Genomic DNA, 19073 nt, shown 5'->3' with positions numbered 1-19073 from the left:
AAACACAAGGCAATAAAGTGAATACTAGTATTTCATTGTTCCCCGGCAACGGCGCCAAAATTTGATGTGAATTTTGAAAACTGCTTTTTAAAACAATATTTTTAATAAAAATAAGTGTGAAGGCCAGACATCAAATAATAAAAACCGGCTCACAGAAGTGGTGGAGTCCGGGTCGATCTCAGGGAACGAGAAATACTTGTATTCAAACACAAGCTAAACTACTCTTTATTGCCAAAATAAAAAGAATTAATTAAATAACTAACTAACTAAGAGAGTACGACCCTACGCAGAGGGCTTAACAAAATAATTAAATGGTTTTATTACAAACCCAATTAATAAAATGAAATAACACCCTAATCTAAAAAGAAAAGAAAAGGCTTCAGTGCTTCGAATCTTCTTGTCCCTTCTTGAGGTAATGTATGTTTTCTTAAACTTTTGCTTTTTTGAGGGCTCCCTAAGGGCACTTCTGAGAGTCAAAATCACTTTTCTCGCACGTTTACCCACTTCCTTGCAAAACACAAAACAAACGCGAAGCAGAAACAAGAAATCTACGAAAAATATCAACAGGACATGCCAAAAATCACAAAAATATAAATGAATAACATGAACTAACTATAATACTAATTATAACAACTACCCTAAAAGACACAATGGAAGAGCAAACTAAACGTTACCTACAGCAACATAAAGAAGTTAACAGTGAACCTATACGGTGGAAACACTAAACGTTTGGAGAAATCACTCACGACTAATGAATAGGAACATGACTTACCATGAATATACTATATTTACGTGACTCTGTATGCTAATAGTACTAAGTTAGAAAACTAATCAAATTTACATCTAATGCAATGAGATGACTAATGTCTAACTACAGTGAGTGAACTAACTAGGATAATAACTAGTTAATGAAATATATGTGGACTATTAACCAAAACTTAACAACTTAATCAAATTGACAACTAAGTCTAATGCCATATGCTACTAAAAATTTAATACACTAAGATTAATGCAAACAGAATAAACGCTAAATGCAATGAGTTGTGAAACTGATATGTGGAACAACGACTAAATAACACAGAAATACCAAAGCAAAGGACGTTGATTCAAGAAAACTAAAACAATTTAAGATCCTATATGCAAAGACCGACTAATAATAATCAAAATTTTATTAAGAAAAACAATGCTACATGTAAAAGACTACACCAGCTGAACAAAGAAATAAGAAAACTGTAACATGCGTCTATCACGTTGATTGTCAACAATGGTGGACAGGAACACTAACCCAATGTACTAATAAATAACTAATGCCTTTAGCAAATAATGAACTAACATAATGATGAATTAATAAAATGAATCTAGAAAAAAAAACTAATGCAACATTTAAACAATGACTGACTAATGCAGCTACGTCAATGCAATAAAACAAAACAGAACAACTAATGTATGCCCAGCACAAAAATCAAACAACGCTATTGTATGTCCAGCAGCGTCAATCACACGTTGTATGTGTGGTTGACGCTGTTAGGTAAACAAGTTTTTTTTTCTACAACTTGAAACGCTGTAATTTCTTTTGTAAAAACCTAGACCTCTACTAGATCATGAACGACTCAAATAAACCTATGACAAAAAAAAAACATGTAGCCACTGGTTGAACAAAGTAACGACAAAAATGCAGAACATCACTAAGAAAATCTATTCTTTTCATCTACTATCTAAAACGATAAAAGAAAAATTAAAGCCAAGAACACTTTACGCTACGGAGATGGAGGAAAAGAAGTTTACCTGAGCAGCTGGATGGGTTGAGGAAAGAGCGGCCTCTCACGATCTATGCCTGTCATGCTGCACCCCTTGATGGTAGACGATGAAGAAGATGCTGGTGAAGAAAAAGGGTAGAGGAAGGGAGGAAAGACGTAGAATAAAGAAGAAGAAGAAGAAGGGAAAAAAAAGAAACTGGCTGGAAGGAGAGAGAGAGAAAGAGAGAGAGAGAGAGGGAAAGGGGGGGCGTGAGTTTCAAAGGGAGAGACGACCCTTTTTTTGGCTGTAGAAGATTACTTATAATACTAAATTAGGGTAAAAGAAAAAAATTTCAAAACAAGTCCACGATTTTCCATATTTTTCAAAAGACCCATTTTAGTAAAACATGTTTTATTGTCTAAAAACAAACAAACAAACTTCCTAAACTGATTAAAAATTAAAAAACCTAAGCAAACTAAACTATGATTAAAACATTCTAACTATAATAGAAACACTAAAAAAAATATATGCAGGGAAAGCTTTGAAAAATATGATTTTCTGATAAAATTCAATTCAATGCAATTTCTCAGAACTAACAATAAAAATGGGTTTTTTAGAGCGATTTTAACACGGATCATGCATAAATAATGATTAATAAAATGCAAATATTATGCATGATCAATATGAAACAGGGATGAAGGTTAAAATCAAAAACCTTGAGGGGATGGAGGGCAGAAGTTTGAGACGGGGTGGGGGTGGAGACCTTCTCCCCCGCCCCTGCCCCGTTCCACTGTCATCCCTACTCTCTTTAACGGGGCTTGAAATAAATGCCTTGAGAAAACTGAAGCATCACCAATCACACATTAGCTGACATCCAATTGGTAAAACGCCTGCCCGTCGAGGAGTACACCCAGCTTTATCCTTGGAGCAAAATGATGCCACTAGCAGGTTTTAAACTTGTGATGTTTAAAAGTCACCCCTACCAGATGAGCAAAGCCCCGGGCTTCAAAATTAGGTTTAGGAAAAACCATGCCTCAGTTTTTGAGCCTGGTTTATCATACAAAAGAGCAAGTACAAGTGAATGGTTAAATGCCCCCAGGATCAAAGCCAAAAGATGGCCACAGACATAGTGGTAGTGGTGTCATGGTCTCAATTCACTGTTAATGCTACAATGAAAAGAAGAGGTCCTGATACACAAAACAAAACAACTGCTTATATACGCTTACGGCGGCATGCAAGCAAGCTGTGCACCGTTTGCCTTTACTAGCAAAAAAAAAGCCGCTCCGCGGGCCCATCACTTCGTTCATACCTTTTTGGCTTAGGCATCTAGCGAAGTAGTAGGATGCCTAGCGTGGGAGAGAGAGAGAGAAGAGACAGAATACCCACAAGATGGTCGTTCCATCACTTCAGTTGTCTGGAGGAGACAACTTTTCGTGTAGAATATCTTTTTCAGCTTTTGCAAATCTTTGAGTGTCATGTGAATTCTTTTTCTCTTGTGCCCATATTGTTTTCGACATCTTTTCCCGTTCCAACACAATTTCATGTGTTTTAAAAGAATAACAATGGCTGTTCTTGCATGGAATATGACTCGAGTGCTCCAAAAATTTCACATCCAATTCCAGTCAGAATTGCACCTCCTATGTATCACAATCCTAGATTTAAGATTGCTTAATTTTTCAAAGCGATTCACTCATCTCAAGCCTCATTAAGATTTAATAAGACATTTATGCATGCGAGAGAGAGGGCAGCTAGGAGGAGTCTTATATGGGGAAGAGATGTTGTAATAACATGGCAGAATTGGCCCTTGAGTTGGGTTTCTGGTGGTTTCATGACGCGGAACTCTCGCCGAGAAGCCGTCCACTTAATGAACCAGCCACCGTGAGGGCAAACCTCAGGTGGGCCTAGGAATCCAGAAAAAAATAGAGCAAAACAAGCTATTTACATGTAAAAAAAATGTGTTTGGGTCAGATTTTGATTCACATAAACTCAAGATCCAACTTAAAATGATAATCCTAATCCAAAAGTGATCCGATTGAAAATATCTGAATTCACATTCGGATTTTAATTAATGAATCCATATCCAAAAAATATGTCAGACTCGGATTGAATATCCGACCATATTCAATCATTCGCAGCCCTACCTGCCTTATGTGACCCACCTTCGAAAGCTACAGCCAGTGCACCAGCAGGGTTTTATTCCAACGCCTTCACAACCACCCCATTGACCACGCGGGCAACCCCCGCAGTGGAGTTTCCGGTGGTTTTCAGGTTTGTACATAGGTTGCAGGTATGAATCAAACACACTCACCTCTCCTGATCCATTTCGTTTAGGATCTATGCATATATTATACCCATGAATGAGGTTCTTTTGTTAAATGTAATGAAAAATCACCTTCTTGGGTGTTAGGAGGCTGCTTCTCCTGAAAGTGAAGCAATATATACACCCATGAATGAGGTTTCTTTTGTCAAATGTTATGAAAATTCACCTTCTTAGGTGTTATGAGGCTGCTTCTCCTGGAAGTAAGTGAAGCAAACCCCTAATCTTCCAAGTTTTTTTTTATTGTTTTATGGTTGAAAATGATATGTGCCAGATATTGTGGTCAATAACTTTGCATGCAATTAATACCACAATGTTGCTGCTAAATTGAGAATGAAGCATATATATATAGGACATTCTTTTGCAATAAAAAAAATGTGCATGAGTTGGTGCATGGGCCGTAAGAATCTGGGCAATAAAGAAGTGTGACAGCATATTCAAACAAGAGTTGCCCACACAAAAATGCAGGGCAATGGGAATAAAAAAAAGCAGGAAAGAGGGTGAAATAACATTTCAAAGTTAGGAGCCAAATGGATGTCAACTCAAAGACTGTGGGGGACAATAGGAAAGCCTACATAATAGGCAAACACCTACGATTAGAGTAGGGGTGGTGAAGTAGAATCCCAAGAGATGAACCAGTATCTGGAGCAAGAATTTCGAATAACATGAGAATATAAATATTAAGAACGACAAGAACAGTACTTAAAGTCACAATGTCCTTCCTCATATCATGTTTGATACACGGCAAATTCCGCACCGGGGACAAAGCCGTCCCTGTGCGGTCTTGAACTGCATTTGAAACGAGTGTGTATCAGGTCAGGGTGGGCTCCGATGGTAATCCGTCAGAGATGAACGCCTATGGATAAACCTATGTTTTCAGCCGTTCATTTTGCAAACTCTAGATGTTGTTCATCCAAGGCTTCAACGGCTCTGAAAAAAAATGTCCATCTATGGCATTTTGGATGCCATTCATAGCATGGATGAACGACATCAGGGTGAGCTATGGCGTTAATCCATTAGAGCCCACTCTGACCTGATACACACTCATTTGAAAACCGTTGCAAACTGACATCTCGCTGGACAAAACAGATCCTATGAGGTGTTTTTAAGCCTAGTGCAAGACACCACCCAGCGTGTCTTAGCTGTGTTTGTCCATTGATTCAAATACCCCTCAAGGACTTGTCAGACCCAGGAAAACTCTCTCTCTCTCCGAAGCAGGTTATATGTTTCCTCTCGAAGATGCACTGTAGCAAATGTTTTATGTTCGAGGGTTCGAATGAGCGCCACTTATATAAGCACGTGGACCTCATATCCCCATGTGTGTCGGCACCAGTTAGCATCGAAGTCCGGTGCAGCTGCAAAGACTTAAGTACCCACTCTCGTCATTCTCGTCATGAAACAACGATTCTAAAAAATGACAAAAATGTCTTTCATCCAGAAAAGGGAGGATGATCTTTAACTCTTTAAAGTTCAAACATTTTGTTTTCGCCCTAAGCAGTAAACTTCTCTTCCGTAACAAGTGATCATCACAATATTTCGCCCTAAACGTTTTGGATCACCCTTTGACAATGCAACATCTGTTATAATAGGAGCTCCGTTTGACGACGCACCATTTATCATCGTCTGTTGTTGTCGGAGCACCCTCTGTCGTCGTCTGTTGTCACCGGAGTACCCTTTGTCGTCGTTTATTATCGTCGAAACACTCTTTATCGTCATCAGCTTGTGAGAAATAGTTGAACTATCAGAGGAATCGACATTATGTCTATTATTCATCATGATATTAAGGTACAAGCATCGAATTGAATAGACAAAAAATAACGATTTACAGCAGAGATAATGGTGGCAGCGTCGAATTGAGTAGACAAAGAATATCGATTTACAACAAAGATCAAATTAGAGAGTAGCGATTTATAGTAGAAATCACATCAAAGAGTATCAATTTACAGTAGAAATCAGATCAGAGAGTAGCGATTTACAGTAGAAATCATATCAGAGAGTAGCGATTTACAATAGAGATCAGATCAGAAAGTAGCGATTTATAATAGAAATCAGATCATAGAATAGCGATTTACAGTAGAAATAATATTATAGCAGCGATTTACAACAGAGATCGGATCAGAGAGTAGCGATTTACAATAGAAATTAGATCAGAGAGTAGCAATTTATAGTAGAAATCAGATCAGAAAGCAATGATTTACAATATAAATCAAATCAGAGAACAACGATTTACAGTAAAAATCATATCAGAGAGTAGTGATTTACAACAAAGATCAGATCTGATTTCTATTGTAAATTGTTGCTCTCTGATCTTATCTCTACTGTAAATCGCTATTCTTTGATCTGATTTCTACTGTAAACCGCTATTCTCTTATCTGATTTCTACTGTAAATCGCAACTCTTTGATCTGATTTCTACTATAAATCGATACCCTCTAATCTGATTTCTACTGTAAATCACTACTCTCTTATCTAATCTTTATTGTAAATTGCTACTCTCTGATCTGATTTCTACTGTAAATCGCTACTCTTTTATCTAATTTCTACTGTAAATCATTACTCACTGATCTGATCTTTATTGTAAATTGTTGCTCTCTGTCTACTCAGTTCGATGTTGGCACCATTATCTCTGTTGTAAATCGTTATTCTCTGTCTACTCAGTTCAACGCTTGCACCCTGCTATCATGATGAACAATAGACAGAATGTTGATTCCTCTGGTAGTTTAACTATTTCTCACGAGCAGACGACGACAAATGGTGCTCTGACGATAATAGATGACAACAAAGGGTGCTCCGACAACAGTAGATGATGACAAAGGGTGCTCCAGCGACAACAGACGATGACAAATGATGTGTCATCAAAGGGAGCTCCTGTTAGAAGATGATGTGTTGTCAAAGGGTGGTCCATTGGCAACATGGAAGTTTACTGCTTAAGACAAAAATGAAACGTTTGGACTTTTTAAACAGTCAAGATCATCCTCTCTTTTCTGGATAGAAGACATTTTTGTCTTTTTCTTGAATCGTCATTTTATGGAGGGAATGGCAAAAAATAGTACTTGTACCAGACTCTGACGCTAAGTGATGCCGACACACACAGAAATATGAGCCCCACATGCCTATATACGTGACACTCATTTAGACCCCCAAACACGCACTGTAGCAAACCATGTGTCTTCTGAGGAGAAGACACAACTCTCTCTCTCTCTCTCTCTCTCTCTCTCTCTCTCTCTCTCTCTCTCTCTCTCTCTCCATGTGTGTGCAGTCGATACTAATGGTAGTGTGCACCTACCCACACTCCCGTAGCTGCATCTAGTAAATCTGGATGCATGCATCTCCTATAGTTTATTTGATATGGATCAGACCTCAAATGTGTTCTTTTTACTTAAAATCATGATTTTTAGAGTTATGAAATTTTGGTACATTGCAAGACCATTGATTTTTTAAGCTCTTGGAAAACCTGTATGTCATGATCACATGATTTAAAGCTCATTTTATATGACTTTGATTCACAAAAAAACTCAAAATCTATTCAAATATAATATAAATGCTCTTTTAAGAATATTTAGTCGACCCTTTTCTTTAGAAAATCCAAAAGCACCTTCTTCAAGCATTTCCAAAGACAACAAACTGTTTTGCAAATCTGAAACATGCCTCACATTAGAAAGAGCCCTTATGATGCAATCGAACATCTTGATTCTGAGATATCCAATTTCACTATTCTACGAGTTATGATTTCTCAGGTAAACAGTGCCTCTATTGCATGATTGATACTTGTAAAAGTAGTTCTTCAATAGAGTCATATGTAAAGATGTACCAGAATTTATCATCCACTAATGCTCCTGGCTATCATGGGCAATAACAGAGAGCACCTCTTCCTCTTCAAATAAAGCTTTCTCCTCTGCTATATTTATTTGAGAATCCTTCAAATTTGACTTAGCTTCTTTAGAATCAAGTTTGGGATTTGCTAGATCTGGCTGACTTTTCTTTAGAGTTTTACAACCTCTACTCAGATGGCTCCTCTTTTGACTCTTATAACACCTCATGGTTTTGTGACCCTTCAATTTAGACATGGATTGATCTCTTCCACTGTTATTTTGTTCCATAGATCTGTCTCTTGCCATCATCGCATCAACAGAGGAATTTGTACATGATTAACGGTGACTTTGTTCAAATAAAAAGGTGAAAACAACTGACTCTATCTTGAGATCCTTAGTGTTTATGAGATTTATAATCAATCCATCCCACGAATCAAACATTGAAAACAACAACGCAACATTTTCCTCTTCTTCAATCTTGACCTTTACAGCGATCAAATGGCTAATCAAGTTTTTGAAATCATTGATGTGTTCTTGCAACGAGGAGCCTTCTTTCATCTTCAAATTATAGAGTTGGCGATGGAGAAAAATCTTGTTGGACAGTCTTTTCCTTATAAATATTTCTCAATTTGTCCTTAGCAGTAGCTTGGAACACATTTAATAACTGAATTATCAAGTACAAGAAGTAAATTTGTCATTGTTATTTGATTTTTTTCTTATTAAAATTCAGCATCAGTTATCTCTATTGGTTTCTTTGTATTACCTTCAATTGTCACAGCACAATCATCCTTCACAAGCACAACATTTATCTTCAAGAAACCCATGGAAGGTGTCCTTTGCAGCAAGGTCAAAGCTAGGTGTATTCTCCAGTGAGCAGAGACCTCAAGGGTTTTACCAACCAGAGGCCGGCCAATGTATGGTGAGTGATGAGAGGGGGGATTCCCTCGGCCTAGCTAAATAATAATAATAATAAATTGCATGATATCTTGTTACTTAAACCATAAAGTTTGCATCTGCTCACCAATTATTCGATCACAGCAGCTTTAAAAATGCAACAAACATTTTCAGTATGCGGAATCTAGATTGGTTGGCTGGTCATATTATGGTATTCATCAATAATGAACAGGAGATATGCAACTCATCTTCTGATCATATAATTATCATTGGTGAATGTGGTTTGCTGTCCATACTGCATGGTTAGAACAATCCTCTTACAATATATGAAAACGTCAGAAAAACATGATATCTTCATCCAGAAAAACATTTTAACATTCTTGCTTCATGATTGTTTAGGCTTACTATTCGCGATCATTAAGGCTATCAATGTCCCAGATCGAGATAAAAGCCCAATTCATTGTGTGGATCTGGTAAAAGGGGTTTCTGTTCCTCCCATGCATTTATGCTCTGTAACTATTGGCGTATCAAGAAATAGGTAGACTTTCCCCGTCTGCTAAATGCTATTTATTAAAGACAGAAGCACAAGGGGGGATGGCATCTGATTTTATGGCTTGCATGGTGTTCTACTATGAGATATATTATTATTATTGTTGTTGTTGTTGTTGTGATTGTCGTTTGCTATTATTGTAGCTGATGTTTCCTATTGTTTATAATTTATACAAGAGGTATTCCAACCAATCTAACAAAAATAATGAATATGATTGTTTCTGCTAACAAAGTATTGATTCCGTGGCAACCACATGTCAAAATGTTTGATGATAATAGGAATACACTACTGATATAATAATATTAGTTGTCATGCTTGACATCCTTGCGACATTAGTGCAAGGATGAGTATCATGTGAGACATTGTGAAGTATAATAAACCAAGATTTAGAAATCCAAAACTATTAATAAAACATCCTTCAAGAATGGGTGTCCCTAATTATGGTGAATCTGCTCAACGAGTGTGATACCAACAAAGTTGGTCGAACCTGACTCAGCATAGAGACACATCAATCTTGCTTTTCTTTATTATAGCTTAGGTAAGGTAGGTCACATAAAGAAGCACTCCACAACCACCCTGACTTAAGTGGCCCACCTCTAAAAAGCTACGAACACACCAGTGGAGTTTGATCCGGTGCCTTCATCTCAGCACCCTCTCAACAACCCTTCTAGCCATCCAACTAATGCATCTATGGTGGCTAGGATCAGTCCACAGCTCCATACAGGTAAGAATGTAGACTAATCTTGGCTATTGGTTGGATGGCTAGAATTGAATGTAGGATAGGTCCCAACATATGTTAAATGATGCGGTCCGCACTCAGATAGCCGTTGCAATCGTTGGTAATCGGGTGACTCTCTTTTAGTGCACAGAACACTTTGGGAAGTTTTATTCTAACAGGTGTAGCACAGAGATGTGGCTGAAATATCACCATTGGATCACATTCTCCCTCAGATAGAAGCAGGAGCTAGCAGCTTCTCGCTTAGCTGTTTCAACAAAGCCAGCAGAAGATGGCTCAAATCTCCTGCACTTGGTAGACGTCCCTTGAACCAGGGAAGCCAGCACGTCCCATGGGCCATGTCTAAATGCTCGATCCTTCAAGCCTCTGGCAGGTGGATCCTATGGCATAGTAAGCCAGTGGATTGGGACACGACCTCAGATTGTGAGCTCTCTTTGTAAATTTTGTATATGCTTTAGTGCATAGATCAATGCAATAAAATTCCAAATCTGGATCAAAGGTGATCCTACTGGATCATTCAGCCCACTGGAGATAGTAATGGATTTGGACAATTAGAACCCCAAAAGTCCTAATAAATACAGTGCATGTCAATCTAAGGGACCAAGTTCAAAAATCTGAACATGATAAGAGCGACAAATAGATCTTGTGTTACTTGAACTATGATGCAAACAAAGCGGTCGCATTACCTGTCATTCTTATCAATTGCAAAACAAAAAAACTGTTTTTTTAAATACAATATCATAAAATTTCTGGTCTCTATAGCAATTTTTATGCATCATCAAACCCTAAATTACCAAGCCAATTGCTTAAAGCCATGAGACATTGTCCACTGAGATACTTGCAACCTCAGTGATTTGTCAATTATGTACTTATTAAACCCCAAGCTCTAAATCCAGAAATTCACAAAATGCCGAAGCATAACCCACTGGCAAGAGGGCTTGTGTCTTACCAGATCAATGCAATGACCTCAAGAGGCCCATTCCACATAAAACCACAAAGCATTGGACATGCTTCCGGTAATATGGTACCATAAACTGCATCTAAAATCAAGGCATGTGTTACATTTCCATGTTCAACCAGAGGAAAGAAGATGTGTTGAATATACTGTAGAAATTAAAAGAAAACAAATTATGTATAGTGAGTTTTTTTCTCAGCATGTCATTGTCTTCTTCCCTTCGTTCCTCAAATGTCACTTGACCTCTATACACATGCAACTTCGATTTTAGATCAAGATGACGTTAGATGATATTAGTTCGGAAGCAGAGAAACAAGCTCAGAAGACGAAATCCTACATTTATGGCAGTGAAAAGGGAAGAGAAATTGATAGCAATTAATAAAACGGAAAGAAGTAATTGAGACAAAATCATTAATGTGAAGGTTATACAGTTTAGCTCTGGATTTTCACAGAGCTAGAAAAATTATAGTTTCTGGGATACAAGCAGCGAGGGAGGTGAGCCTCAATTGCAGGGTTAGTATTAAGAGTCGCTGGAAGATTCAATACTTTAGCCTACAATTGACAGAAACTCCTGCGCACCAACCATAAAAACCAAAGAGAGTCAGTGCAGAGTCATACAATCATCATCAATTCAAGCAAAACAAAATCAACCACCTTTGAAGAACATGACAAATGTTTGTTTTTCTGTTGTAATATCATTAGCAATCAGCAGCAAAAAATTCTTAGAAATCATTAAGCAGATTTCAGATAAATGTGTAAAGGAGATGAGTTTATATTAATTCAAACTGAAATTTTAACAATGACTAGATATGTCTGATTGAACCATGTACCAGCATGTTATCTGTTCTTGGACACAATGCACCGCACCAGGTCCAGAATTCGGAAGTAGTCATAAAAGAGAGCAGAGTGCTTTCCTTCAAGTCCATCTCTGCTGACCCTGTTATTTCCTGTCAGATTGTTGCATGGACTTCCTCCTATGATCAGATCAAACCCCCCGAGTGTGCTGATCATGCTTTCCAGCTTGTCATTTGTTAGCTGCTGGACATCTTCAATGTGCACCAGCTTTCCTTTCTGACCAGTCTCATTCCACCAATTCTTTAAGATGTTTCTACTGATATCTGATACCTCAATAGACACAACATTTTTCAGTGTGATGCCAAGCCTATGCAAAGCAACTTCAGCACCTCCAATCCCTGAGAAGAGGGAGAGGACATTGAGTCCATTTGGAAACATCCTCTTCAATACAGAGAGATGGTAAGCAACTGTATCCACTTGAAATGAGTTTCCGAGGGCTTTCAATCTTTCAGTCCTACTCACACCACCACCTCTAGTGTGATACTTGGGGAAACCCAACAATGGCTCTATTTCATCAGGTTCAAGAGGTGCCAACTTATGCATACCAACCCACACAAGGTTCCATTTCCTGCATTGCTCAAGTACCTCACGCTGGTCAGAGTAAGATGGAGTCCCATTCGAGTCTGCAATGATTTTCCGTAGCCTCTCAGTCAGCCTTGCACTAGCAGAGCATGTATTGATGCAGTTCAGCTTTTTTCTTGGATCCCACGAAGGCCACCACTTCTTGGTATAAGGCAGTGCCTCTTGTATTGTTAATGGTGGAACTGGCTGAAGTTGTGTCCTGTTATCTATCGGGAGGTTATGAATGTACCCTCTCTTCCTAGCACACGCTGAGAAATGTATGGAGTCAACAAATTCTGGCTCTATGTCATACAAAAAACGAGATATTGTCTCCCATACTCCTTTAGGTGTTAATGCAACATTTTCATAATAGAAGTATGGAGGCCCTATGGCTGCATCAGGAAGCTTTCTGGGTATTCTGTTGTCTGGCTCATTAGGAAGGCTAAAACCAACCATAGCACTAGATGACACCCAAGAGACTGAGGCTACGGCTTCACCATCAAAGTTCTTCCCTAGGTCACAGCTTTTATGCTTCTTTAAATATGTGGTGTTCCTTTCAAGTGTACTATGCTTTCTCTTTCTTGTGCCACTAGAAGAGGATTCACCATACCAGTTCATCTTTCTCCCATATCTTGAGAGATCATTGTCTGTGCTTTCCTGGAAACTCTGACATAGGAACACAACCTAAGATAATTCTCACAAGGCATATGAGTAATAGTTAAACAGTAAAATGGTTCAACAGTTAATAGCAATACCTCATCCTCTCCTGAAGAATTAGAGCTAGAATATGGTGAATGTTCAGGATGAGAATCATGTTCTGCTTTGTCTGTTTGTGAAGCATAGATCGAATCAGCCAGTTCAAAAATTGAAGCATTTTCACCTGAACAGGGCATTAGATTCAACAACCATTTTATGCAATATAAACATGAAGGCATATGAGAAAGTAAATGGAAGGGATGAAGGCTGAACAAGAAAGATGAACATTCAGAAAATGACAACTAGGGATGGTTAGAGAGTAAATCTCTCATGACAAAATACAGCGCACAACATTTTTATCATATCAGCCCAGCCATTTAAACTGTTTAAAAAATCCTTTTCGAAAAAACATTTTAATCAACATAGTAATTGTGTTAAAACACTTTTGAAAGAAGCGTGACTTTGTTGGTGCTCCACTCTTTTCTTCGGATAATCATGCTTCAATCTTTGGAATCTAATAAAAGTCACTACTCACTAGGAATGTTTCGATAACATAAGACAAGATAGTCAGACTAGTTGAGAATGTTTCCAGTTCAATTTGTTTATGCCTTTGATGAGAAAAAAAAATGGGTGCATAGCCAATGTACCCAACAGAAAACTACCTCCCAAAGAACTACTCCAGGAGCTAAGATACAACTCATTCTTTCCACCAGGAAGATAAAAATGGTTTATGGCAAAATGGATATCAAATCAGAGCTCAGGTCCTAAATTCCTGGATTTTGTGAAAAGGATCCGAGCATACGCAGGAAGACGGTCCTTGGCATCAAATTAGACATTTGGATCACTCTTCCTACTAAAACATTCAGAAACCTTTTCTTTTACAGACCAAAGTCTAAGATTTTCCGATCCATGGAACCAGAAAAGCCTTTTCAGTTCAACAGAATCAAGCATTTGTATAAAATAAGATCACAAGGTAAATGAAAGACATGGCCTTAAGTAAAAATACATCAACCCCAGCCCAACAACATCTTTGAAAAGCACATTTAATGGAGCATCTCACCATATTAACATTCATAAAATATATGTAGCTATAGATACATTGGATATTTAAACTATTTCTTGATGATAATGGTAGTAAAAATCATCATTGTATAAGGCAAAAGTCAACTTACAGCCAGAAAGAAAATACCTCTCCAACTAAACAATGTTTATGTGATAAAAGAAAACAATATGTAATTGGTCAAACAATTAAAAACAGATGAGGAAAGGACAGCCACTGACACAAACAACTATGAGATCATACTGCAACCAAATAAAAAACTGACAAAAAATATCAAATTTACACGCACCCAATCTATCAATTGCAACGATAATTTCATCTAACGGAAAGCCCATATCCAGTAGCAACCCCTTCTTGTCACTCCCAGATATATTTTCCAAATCATCCACAGATTCCTGAAGCAACAGAGCAGTTAACATCAAAGACAGTCTTCCACCTTAGCAGGGTGACTACAAATACAAGAAGCATAGATTTAGTATCCCAAAAAAGAACCTAAACATTACATGAAAAGCCATTGCAAAAGATAAATTTGCATCAAGAATCCATGAATGTAATTGATAAATGTCAAACCTCAGCATCCAGGAGCATCCATTTGAGCAAGATCATGAGAAAGCAAGGCTAAAAAGAAAAATCACTTATGCAGAGCTCCTGATCAGTTTTATGTCCTAACTGCTCTAACCCCGTGTGGAAAACTTAGTTCCAAGTGTTTTGGCTTAGTCTGAACCTTTAGATTTGTTTATGATTTGTTATCTACTAAAAGTCAAGCTTTGGATCAAATCAATTTAGTGAGAAAACTTTAATTTTTTAAAATCAAATTTTGGTGCAACATGAGCCATTGATTTTTCAGTTACTCTAGAAACACATCGGAACATGAAAAATGCCTAATATAATACATATTGTGAAAATGAGCAGTAGGAACATAGAGGTCATTTTTTTAATTTGTTATGAGTGTAGTTACCTTTACACCACTAGTGAGGGCATTGACATCATTTTTCATATTCACCACATTTTAGCCCTAATAAAGGGTTTATTATGAATTTTCTTATGTATTGAACTAGTAATGAACAGTGAAGTTCAATAGTTCCCCTCTTTCATGGCTTCATTGAGATGATATCAAAGCCAAGGAGATGTAAGAGAAAGGGAGGATTGGACACTAGAAGGCGGAAATACTCATCTGAAAGGCCAGAAGGCTGATTGAAGACAAATTTTCAATACAGGCATCATTTGAGCTGTTGACAATTTGACATCACCCTAGGGAAGCAGATCAGGTCATGCTGAACATGAGCGTTTTTGCTCATGCCGACATCGTGGCCATCTGTTTGCATTTTGGATGAATGCCACGTGGTTTTTTTGACTTTTGAGCTTTTTAAAATGCAAATCGGATGGCCACGATGTCAGCATGAGCAAAAACGCTCATGTTCAGCATGACCTGATCTGCTTCCTCACCCTAGGGATGGCTGGGTATTGAAGCTGGCTAAGGTTTGAGTTGTTTGCATTAGCTAGAATTCCAAAAACTTGATTTCATAGACAAATTTTAGGCAATTTGAATTGGTAATGACTTTCGAAATTTTAAGTATTTTCCATTTGTTAAACTTAAACAGGTGACTAAGTCGATTTTCTAAGATTTTGGTCTTGAATCAGAGTTATTTCAGCCTGAATTTGTGTTGTTTTTAATAGCAAAGAATGCTAAAAATGTTGTTTGGGTAATAATTCCCCTCATCTACGAGTATTGATGATTTTTCAACTGTACATAGGGGAGGCAGCTGGGAGTCTAGTGTGCAGCTGATTGAAATGGTTGTTATTGCATATTTTGAGCAAACTTGACATTATTAGCAGAAATGGATAAAAGTGACTCGATACAATTGATCCTGATGAAGTTTGTGTTAAGATATGCATATATGTATCTAGGTATATATATTTATATATATATATGGTTATATCATATATATGTATGTATATAAGATATAATATATATAATGTATATATACATTATATATATACACTTTATCATTGTAATAGGTCAATAACCGTTAGAGGTATTTTTGTCCTTTCACGGTTTTGTTTTAGGTTGTGCACATTAGGGTTACAATAGTCTTTTATTTCTTTTTTGTACAAACTAGTATTTTAGTTTGTTGTTGAGGAAATTTATGTAAAACATACATAGAGTGTAATATCACGTATTTTCATACTTAGTCATTTTCAAGTTTTTCGAAAAATTGGCTAAGTATAGAAGAAATATCATTTGGACCTCGTTATTAGACTGATGTTTTTGAGTCTGAGCTTGGCCCAGGTCTCATCGAAAAGGTCGAGACGAGCCAATCGAAGCGTAAGAAAGAGTTTTATTTTCGACCTTTAAATTCGAGCAAAATTTAGGTCATTTTCAAGCGAAATTCAAATTTCGATATTTGTGTAATATGTCGTTGGATATGTCTCGAAATGCCGAGTGCAACAGTATATTACTTTTTCGGATTCGAGTTTCGGTTGGCCCGAAAAACATATTTTTCAAAAAAAGGAGCAGTTTGTTGGTTTGGATCCGGATTTGGATCGGACTGGATCCAATAGTTTTAATCTGAATTAATATAGATCTAGACTCTATCCAAGACCCATATTAATCTGGATTTGGTTCAGTCCAAATTTCATTTGGATTTTAGAAAATGGATTTGAATCTTGAATTTGGATCCAGATCCAAATCCATGCTCAACTATTTTATAGTTTTAAATTCATTAAAAAGATTTAAATTGGAGTTAATTAAGGTTAAAAAGTCTCCCTAACTAATTTGGCTATTTTTGAAAGCTTTTAAATAATTATTAATTATTTAATACTAAATAATTAATTAATTTTAGTTAATTCAAAAAAATTTTAGGATTGATTAGGGCTTCTTAAAAGAGTCCTTGTGCTTGCCTAAGAAGGCTAAAATAGGTTTTAGAAATTCTTTTTAAATAATTAGAAACTTTGAAAAGTCAACTTCAGAGTTTTAAAATTTTAGGAAAGTTAGAGTCCCATAAAGGGAGAGCTCTCTATCTCTCCAGCCCATTTAGAAGGGGCTGGAGGGATAAGGCTCTTTTTCTCTATAAATAGCCTAAAAAAAAAGGAAGGAAAGAGAAAGAGAAAGGAAGAAAGAAGGAAAGAAAAAAAAGAGAGAAAAAGAGAGGAAGGAGAGGAGGAGAGTTGTACCTGCCCTCCACCCACATTTTTCAACCTTCACCCCTATTTTTCTTCACTTTTTTATTCAAGGTATGGGTTTTCTCTCTTGAATCAAGTGGGAATTTGATTATAGATTGGATCTCCATGCAATATTTTGATGAAAATCCATGAAAAAGAGAAAATATGGATGTTTTCTCAAAACCACATGGAGGATGATTCATGGATCTTCCTCCATGGATGTATTTTAGATTCTTTTCATCCTTTCAAAGAAATAAATTTCTCTACATGGTATCTTTTTGCTAAAACAGATTTTTTACTTATGATAGAGGTATTTGTTTAGAGCTTCTTCTTGATGAATATCGATTTTCATGGATGTGTTTTGGTTTTATTCATCTTTTCACAAATAAAATTCTGTATATGCTTATTTTACACGATAAAACAGCAATTTTAATCATGTTAAAAGTTGTTTATTTCATGTTTGTTCCATGGTAAATTGATTTCCATGATTTATTCCATGTAAAGGTTGTTGGATGTATATAAGCTTGTGAAAAATAAAAATCTATTTATGCTTGCATACTTAAGAAAAAACACATATGCAAACACTTTGAGTGTGATTATGGTCATGTATGCATTTTGCTGTATGTATAAAAGTCAAAAAAATGGATCTGGGCCGGATCCAGACCCAGATCCGACCCGGGTAAGTAGGTCGGCGACAAAGGGGGGGAGGTTCTGGAAACCTCCTTTCCCCTCTCGTCTCTCGGTCTCTCCTTCCCCCTCTCTCCCTCTCGTCTCTTCCCGACTCTCTCCCTCTCCTCTCCCGTCTCCGTTCCCCATGTGGCCACCGACGCTGACGACTCACCGCCGGCCACCACCCTTGTCTCGGCTACTGCAGTCATCAACGGCAGCCGTCAGCGACCTTCGTCCAACGCCGGCGACCACTAGGTACGCCCCTCTTTTCCCCTCTTTTCGCTCTCAATCTCTTCTCTCTCTCCCTCACCTCTCTTTGTGGCCACGGGAGGGGTCAAATCCCCTCCCTGTGCCCCCTTTTAGCAGGGGAGGGGCACGACACCCCTCCCTGCTCTCCGATACGGTTGGGGAGGGGGGGGGTTTGAGCCCCCTCTGTTAAAATATGTGTACTCCTACACATATTTGTTGAAATATAATCCTTAATTATACATATATATATATATATATTTATATATATAAATATATATATATATTTTATCTTCCTAAAATACCCTCAAGGGTATTCTTGTAATTTATCATTTTACGCATATTCCAATTGGAATATGCATTGTAATTTTCCCTTTAAATTTATGTTTTTTATTTTTTATTTTTCGTATTCGTACCACATTGGGAGCCTCCCGATAGAGACGTTGGGAGCCCCCAACGGTCACAAATGTGACCGTTGGGGCTCTCCAACGTCTCCTTTGGGAGCCCCCAAGGTGGTCCCTTTTGTGCTTATAAATAGGGGCTTGCCCCCTTTGTATTCTTCACTCCTTGGAGGAGCTTATGCTCTATTGTATAGGGTTTTTACCCTCTTCTTCTTATTTCTTCAATAATATTCAACTTATAACTTTAAGTCATATTTACCCCTTTTATGGGTTTATGTATTAGCACATGATGTGCGTGTGTTGTTCCATTGAGTGGGTATATTCGCACTTCGTGTGCATGTGTATGGGTTCATTATTTGAACCTAATGTATTCAAAGTCACTTTCTAACATGGTATCAAAGCTCGGTTGAGATCAAGTTGCTC

The 19073-nt window shown here is 37.4% G+C and overlaps 1 protein-coding gene across 1 annotated transcript in view; it reads right to left on the bottom strand.

Annotated features, from left to right (window-relative positions):
- Window positions 1-11355: 11355 nt before the first annotated feature.
- Window positions 11356-19073, bottom strand: part of LOC149815571 (DNA (cytosine-5)-methyltransferase DRM2-like) — a 63496-nt gene continuing 55778 nt past the window's right edge. The window contains exons 6-9 of the mRNA XM_089988800.1: window positions 14462-14567; window positions 13172-13296; window positions 11831-13082; window positions 11356-11571 (exon numbers count right to left, since the gene is read on the bottom strand). Coding sequence (XP_089844926.1) covers window positions 11838-13082; window positions 13172-13296; window positions 14462-14567 — 1476 coding nt within the window. The 3' untranslated portion in view covers window positions 11356-11571; window positions 11831-11837. The remainder of the gene's footprint in view (window positions 11572-11830; window positions 13083-13171; window positions 13297-14461; window positions 14568-19073) is intronic.

Source organism: Nuphar pumila, chromosome 15 (assembly GCF_984573655.1).
Source record: "Nuphar pumila chromosome 15, dmNupPumi1.hap1.1, whole genome shotgun sequence".
NCBI classification, from domain to species: Eukaryota; Viridiplantae; Streptophyta; class Magnoliopsida; order Nymphaeales; family Nymphaeaceae; genus Nuphar; species Nuphar pumila.
The sequence above is the reverse complement of the archived record's forward strand: the minus strand, read 5'-3'. Positions and strand labels throughout refer to the sequence as shown.